Source organism: Arachis ipaensis, chromosome B03 (genome assembly GCF_000816755.2).
Source record: "Arachis ipaensis cultivar K30076 chromosome B03, Araip1.1, whole genome shotgun sequence".
In the NCBI taxonomy this organism is placed as follows: Eukaryota; Viridiplantae; Streptophyta; class Magnoliopsida; order Fabales; family Fabaceae; genus Arachis; species Arachis ipaensis.
In genome coordinates, this window is record NC_029787.2 from 131,803,008 (window position 1) to 131,810,802 (window position 7,795).

Sequence of the window (7,795 nt, forward strand, 5' to 3'; positions counted from 1 at the left end):
ACCTTTCTTGGCCACAGCAAGAGCTGTGATTGATGTTGACAGAGGTGAAATAGTCCTTCAATGGAATGAGGACTCCCTTGTATTTAAAACTCAAGGATCTCCCTCTGCAACCATGGAGAGGAAGCAGAAAAAGCTTCTCTCAAAGCAGAGTCAACCAGGGCCCCCACAGTCAAACTCTAAGTTTGGTGTTGGGAGGCCACAACCAAACTCTAAGTTTGGTGTTGATCTCCCATATCCAAACTCTAAGTTTGGTGTTGGAGAGTCTCAACAAAGCTCTGCACATCTGTGAGGCTCCATGAGAGCCCACTGTCAAGCTATTGACATTAAAGAAGCGCTGTTGGGAGGCAACCCAATGTTTATCTAATTCTTATTTTTATTATTTTTCTTAGGTTCATGATCATGTGGAGTCACAAAATAAATAGAAAAATTGAAAACGGAATCAAAAACAGCAGAAGAAAAATCACACCCTATCCCCTCTTCACCACTCACACCCATCCACTCTTCCCCATAAACCTACCTCATAAACTCCACCTACCTTCAAAATTCAAAACCAATTTTCCACCCAAACCCACCCATATGGCCGAACCTTAAACCCCCCTCCCTTCCCTATATAAAGACCTCCATTCTTCATCAAATTCACACAACACACCCCTCTACACTCCTCTTGGCCGAAACCACATCTCCCTCTCCCTCTCCATATTTCTCCTTCTTCTTCTTCTATTCTTTTGTTTATTGCTCGATGGCGAGCAATATTCTCTACAAGGTGGCTGACAAGTCCTCCACCATGGCAAGGTTAGCCTTTCCTCACCTCATCTGCCACCTATGCAATTCGGCTGGGATTGACATAGAGGGAGATATCCTCATCAAAGAGAACAAGCCCATCACTAAGAAAAAGATGGGGCAAGCAAGAGAGCCCACTCATGGAACCGTGGGATTCGACCCTTACTCACGTAAGGTATTACTTGGACGACCCAGTGCACTTGCTGGTTAGTTGTATCGAAGTTGTGACAACTATGTATTGAGATCAGAGCACCAAGTTGCTCACGTGCCAGGAATAGTTTGAGCCTGGACATCACAATTTCGTGCACCAGTTTTCAATATAAAAAAGAATAATTTGGTGATGTTTTAAGGAACAGAGCGGAACTCAGATTGGGAAACGATGAAAAGAATCAAGCTTTGAAATCAAATAAGCATTTCAATGTGTGAAATTTTGATGGGTCATTCACACTGATTTTCAAAAAAGAAAGAAAGAGAAAAAAAGAAAAGCAACACATTCTTCTTCTTCTTCTTTTTTGAATCTTTGTCTTTGTTGTTGAGTGTGGTGTGGAGGGTGCGCATGGAGAGGGGAGTAGAGTGTGTTAGGGTAAGCGAGGGAGTGGAAAGGGATGGGGATAGGGCAAGGAGAGGAGGGGCAGCGTAGGTGGTGGTGGAAGAGGGAGTCAGTGGAAATATGTCCTGTTTTGAAACGACATCATTTTGGGGTGGGAGGACTAATATGTCCTGTTTTGAAAAGCTACACGTTTTGGTGTGAGAAGACTAATATGTCCTGTTTTAAAAAGTTACATGCCATGTGTGCTCCCGTAATGGCTAGGTCAGCGCCACGGGAGCCACGTCAGCGTTTTCCGTTGAGCCCAACGGAGTCACTTTAACGGAGGGGTAAATTTGTCCGCATTTTAGAAAGGTCAGGGACATGAATGTATTTTCCAATCCTCGGGGACGAAAATGTCCGCAGAAAAAAAGTCAGAGACGAATTTGTCTTTTACTCTTAATTAAATTTAGTCACTACAATACGAGTGTGACCTCATTGGTTGCAAAAAGTTTTTTTTGGTCAAAACATGGTGGACCATTGGTGCTCCTTAAATACATTTTTGGTGCGACATAATTTAACCGCAAGAAGAAATTGCGCATTAGATCATGTAGAACCACATAGTGGTGAACATAAGTACCTATTATTGTTGGTTTATTTTATTTTATACTAAGTCGCTTGATATGAACTATATATATGGCTTTTCCAATGAAAACTGTGTTATAAAGTGGTTTCTTTAGTGGGAAGCGTGCTGATAGATATAGATAGATGGATCTGAATAACTGAGTGACCACGCAGACGCGGTTTTGTGCTTTTAAACCTTTCTGGTCACTTCAACAGTTCAACTATTATTCCTCTCCTTCTTGAGTTTCCTCTTTCAGAATCACACATTTAACCTTATAAAACCATAAAAACAATTTTTGGTGTATCCAAAATACAACATTTTATGTTATTTTTAAATATTAAAAATAAAAAATATATTTTATTTTTTTCTAAAATAAAATAATAAAAAAATACATTGGTTGCAATTTACATACATTTTATAGAATTTATTTTTCAGGGCAAAAAACCCTAATAAGCCAAGGCAAGTTTCGCATTACGTAAATAAGTCAAAAACAAAATCGTTTCAGCAATGAGCCAAGGCCTATTTTAATGTAATTCGAACCAGCATGGTTCGAACTACATTCGTTAGTAAATCGAACCAACTTAGTTCGAATTAGGAGGAGAAAAAGTTGAACGTAATTCGAACCGATCTGGTTCGAACTCAAATTGCACATAATTCGAACCAGGCAAGTTCGAATTATACCAACCATAGCTAACCATGTAATTCGAACCAACCTGGTTCGAATTACCCTTCTCGTGGCTCCAATAGTAATTCGAACCACCCTGGTTCGAATTACTCAAGATTCGGCTATATAAGGAGTTCGAATCAGCCTCATTCGAACCATTCTTCATTTCTCCTACCCCACCAAATCCCAGAGAAAACGATCCAGATTCTCTCCGACGAAGACCTGAACGGAATACTCTGCTGATGGGGGACGATCCGGCACGGTTATATCGCTTGGACGGAGTTGCTCATATAGCCGGGGTCATCAACGACAAGGTTAGTACAGAAATAACTTCGTGCTAGCGGTATATGTGACTTAGTGGTTTTGCCTTTGGTTTTAGTGGCGGTTTATGTTAGCGATAAAGCGTAGTGGTATTGCTGGTGGTTTAGTTGAGAGGTTTAGGATGCGGGTTAGATGGTGGTTTAGTTGGTGGTTTATTTAGTTGGTTTCTGTTGGTGGTTTATGTTAGTGTTTTACGTTAGTTGTTTAATGCTAGCTGTTTTACGTTAGTGGTAGGTGTTGGTTGTTTTGTGTTGGTTGTTTTAGGTTGGTGGTTTAGTTGGTGGTTTATGTTAGTTGTTTTATGTTAGTGGGATGGTTTAGTTGTTTTATGTTAGCTGCTTCATGTTAGTGGTTTATGTTGGTTTTTTTATGTTGGTGGTTTATGTTAGTTGTTTTATGTTAGTGGTTTGTGTTAGTTGTTTTATGTTAGTGGTTTGTGTTAGTTGTTTTAGTTAAGCTGTTTTATGTTAGTGGTTCTAGTTAAGCTGTTTTATGTTAGTGGTTTAGTTGTGTGGTCTATGGTAGTTGTTTTGCATGTGGTTTTCGTTCATGGATTTTTATGCGGTTTGATTTAGTATGATGTTTTGTTGATGATTTATCGTGTTGGTTATGTTTGTCATTGGTTATGAAGCTGGTTCTAACAATGCGGTGGTCCATGATAATCCAAACTCCTGTGGTCACTCGAGATGGAGGTGGCAAGGCAAGCGTGAGGTCCATTGTACCGTTTGACCTCCCAAATGCCCTTGCACTGCCGGAGACTCAGTCGAATCAACCATGTGCACCCATTCCCAAACTCAGAACACTTGCCCATATACCGGCAATAATCAGACTCCACTACCTTGTACTGTACCCCTCGCCGGATGCTGTAAGTCTTCACACTCAACAGGGCATCATCTTTATCCTGAAATTGCTGACCAACCTGGAACTCTGTCAGACCAACAGTCCCTTCCGCATCTCTAGCTCCGAATCCAACAGAGTGCCCAGAAACCCCCTCCTGCCTCATGGCATCCAAGTCCAAAGAGGAAAAATGTGGTGGATACTGCTGTGTGCCAGAGCTAGAACCACCTACCGCCAGTGCAGGCTCACTCGCTCCGATATCATCGCCGCTGTCATCATCAATCATATCCAGTTCGACGTCATCATCTTCTACATCACCCAACAATCCGTCTCCAACGCCAAGCGGTGCAACGCCTTGTAAAGCGTTCGGCAGAATATCAAATGATCCTACCTCGTTGCCTACGCTGTCATTCAGATCAACAGCAAAAGACGGGGAGGCGACAGGTTGGACTGCTGGCTCGTACACAGGGACGGAAGAAGAAGCAACGGCAGGCCTAGAACTAGAACCGGCTGCCGTGGCTAAAGTGGTGGTATTCCGGTTTGAACCCCCTGAGCTGGATACCACATCAACCAGCTTTGCCAATAATTCTGGTGTTCTCACCTCCGGAAACTGCCGCCGACAAAGAAACATGACTTGCAAGTCCTCATCACTACCAATCGTGAAACAATCATACTTCACGGTATCCTGGTGGACCGTGATTGGAATGCGATAGAAAAACTTCTTAACCCGCTTTGCACCTTCCAGACCAAGCTTCATCAGCACAGATCTAACAAGGTCATCATAGCTCGTCGTAGGACTCACGACAATACAGAGAGGATCCTTATCTGTGAACTTCACACCGGAACGAGTTTTCCTCTTAATGGATCCTCTGTGATGAACCAAAACAACAAAACTCTCCTCACTAGCCATCTTACACCCTCTAATGAGAGCAACTCACGTTTACAACCATATATATACTGCTCTATCTCCCACTAATTCGAACCAGCCTGGTTCGAATTACTTGGTGCAGCTTCTCTCTCTATAATTCGAACCACTATGGTTCGAATTATTTGGTGCAGCTTCTCTCTCCATAATTCGAACCAGCTTGGTTCGAATTACGTGCGTTGCTAGTTCGAACCACCCTGGTTCGATTTAGTTAGATCTCTATATTTGTAATTCGAACTGCTTTGGTTCGAATTATTACTGAATGCAGTTCGAACCACACTGGTTCGATTTATATAAATATATGCTTTGGCTCATTACTGAAACGATTTTGATTTTGGCTTATATACGTAAATTCGGCCTGGCAGTGGCTTATTATGGTTTTTTGCCCTATTTTTCATATAGATAGTAAATTGATGTACTTGTCCGATGTTAACAATTAAGATATTTTATACATTTGTGGATGAACTAAATACGCAAGAAACATGTAGCATAGCGCCCTTAGTGTTTATCAGAAGTTCATCGGAAACGTGAAAGCTCCTGAGCAACACGTGTCACGGTAAATTTTCAAAGGTTAAATTTAACAGTATTTGTATAATTTTTTGGAGTATTTGAGAATGCTACTAGAAAGTTCTAGAAGGTTTCGGAATACCCTAGAAAGTTCTAGAAGACTCTGGAAGGTCATAGAGTATTTTAGAATAGTGTAGATATATATAGAAGTATAAAGAGTGATATGGAATAATTTAGAAATATTTAGAGAGTTGTGGTAGGATAAATATTTGTAAAGAAGGTTCTGGATAATTAATCTGAATCGTTGATTAGATTTAATCATAACCATCCATTGAGGAAGTGGATGGTTATAAATAGGGGTGAGAGTTAGAGTTAGTTTTTGTGTGTGTGTGAATCATTTGTAACAAACACTTGAGGAATAAAGTGTTCTTCCACCAAAGTTTCCTTTCTCTTGTGTTCTCTTGTATTCTTAGCTTTCTTGCTAAGTATTAAGGGTTAGGCTGACTTGGTCTTAGCTCAAAAGGTTGAGTAAGTTCGAGTGCCGGCACGGTAGTGTTGGAATGTGTCCAAAGCCATGACATGCGGCAAAGATTTCAACCAGTTTTTGCAAAGATTTACGCAGACAACTCCCAAGCAACACGTAGGAGCGGCTAACTGCAGCAGATAGAGATTCCAACCAACTTTCATAGAGATTCACTGCACGTTTTTGAAGAGTTACAAAAATTTTTCAACATTGAGAGGACATGTTAGACTTGTGTCTGCATACAGGGGACAACTCCTATCTCCGAGAACAAATAACGCAAACTTGAAGCTCTCTAAATTAAGCTCAACCCTCCCCTTTGTTGCATTGAGTGAAAATTCAAAGTGGGAGAAGAGAGAGATTTTCAGAGGGGAGTTCTGCAGCGGCAAAGAAGAAGAGATTAGTAGTTTTTTGAAAAAAAATTAATAATTAATAAATAATTATTTGTTATAATCTTCGTTCATTTAAACTAATATGTATATTTAACGAATAAATATATTTTTGTTATACTAACCCAACAGGAATTTTATGGTTCGTAAACTTGATCCAACGGAGACGTGGAATTCGATGGTAAAAGACGCCTTACGAGTAACAAGATTCTACTATGTTTTGAGAATTGGGGTGATAAGAGGATATTACCCCGTACTATCTGCTCTTGTGGAAAGGTGGAGGCTAGAGACTCACACCTTTGTTTTGCCGGTGGGTAAGGTTACCTTTACATTGGAGGACGTGGCTCATATATTTGGCTTACCAATTGATGGAGAGGTTGTGAGCGACTGAACAGATAGCAGTCATGACCTCTTGCAGAGCCAGAGCATCGCGATTTTTCAGCAGCGAATCTGTGAATAGTTCCTCCAAATCTTATATAAAGTTGGAATGGGTTCGCCATATCAGAGACGCAAAGCCGTTGGACACTTTGGAATCTATTCAGAAATACGTAAGATGCTAGATTTTCTGTTTGTTGGATTTGACCCTATTCATGGATAAGTCGACGGTCTATGCCCACCCGAAGTATCTACCGTTACTCCACGATTTTCAGCGGATCCACACTACAGTTGGGGGCACCATGTCTCGTGCATCTTTACAGTGCATTGTGTCATGAATCATGGTATGATTGCAAGGAGATAGATGGCCCTCTTAATCTTTTGTTTGTTTGGACATGGGAGCGAATGTCGTGTATTGCGCCCGTTCCGAGACAGCACCTTTCAGCGGCTAACATACAAGTTGCTCGGAGGTAACAGTTCCTATTTTAGTTGTGTATTCTATTGACGATGCATATTTGATTGACGACACATTTTTTAATTTTTTCAATGTTATGTGTTGCAGGTGGAGTCATTCCTCACGATCCACAGCATGGTTATCAAAGACCACAGCGATATTTAGGCAGAAAATAGACTACATGGATGAGGTTAATGTTTTTGCTTTGTGTGTGTTAATATCCAACATAAATATTAAGTTTCTAATTTTCTAATAATATATTGCAATTTGTCTGGCAGCTGTATAAAGGATTGATCATACCCGACGAGCTACATGGATACATTGAGGTGTGTAACACCGTTGTTCTGTTATTGTCGTTCAAGTGTGTTGAGTGGCACCCTACGAACTGAGTGATATATCAGTTTGGATTTGCACAACCCACCCCAGAGCTAGTGAAAGTCATTAGACCGAAAGAGCATTGCATCACTCTTCGCGGAGTGTAACTTCAAGATTGAAAAGTTTTACATGTGGCATGGATAGAGGAATGAGGCAATCGCCGCAACACTCGGTTGCGAGATCTGCACCCACTTTCGACTTGGGACTTTAGACCGTCGGCTGAGTACCATGATTGGTACGTGGTTCGTTCGGAGTATTGCTGAGATTGTCGGAGCAAGTTCCTCAGTTACCAGCACCTCCGTCACAGCATAGTTATCAGAATCGAACCGGTAACTAACCCGGTCGTCAGACTACTGGATCACCAGATCACTAGTTCAACCGTTAGGTTACAGGTTGAACCGGTTGATCCAGTCATAATTAAATAATTATATAAAAATTATTTTTTTATAATAAATTTTTTATATTAAATTAACTTATTTTAAGATTTGAATGATTCA

At 40.8% G+C, this 7,795-nt stretch overlaps 1 protein-coding gene across 1 annotated transcript in view; it reads left to right on the forward strand.

Moving 5' to 3' along the window:
* Positions 1-1,573, forward strand: part of LOC110269544 — an 8,405-nt gene extending 6,832 nt beyond the window's left edge. Inside the window, exon 3 of the mRNA XM_021117482.1 lies at positions 1,092-1,573. Coding sequence (XP_020973141.1) covers positions 1,092-1,103 — 12 coding nt within the window. The 3' untranslated portion in view covers positions 1,104-1,573. The remainder of the gene's footprint in view (positions 1-1,091) is intronic.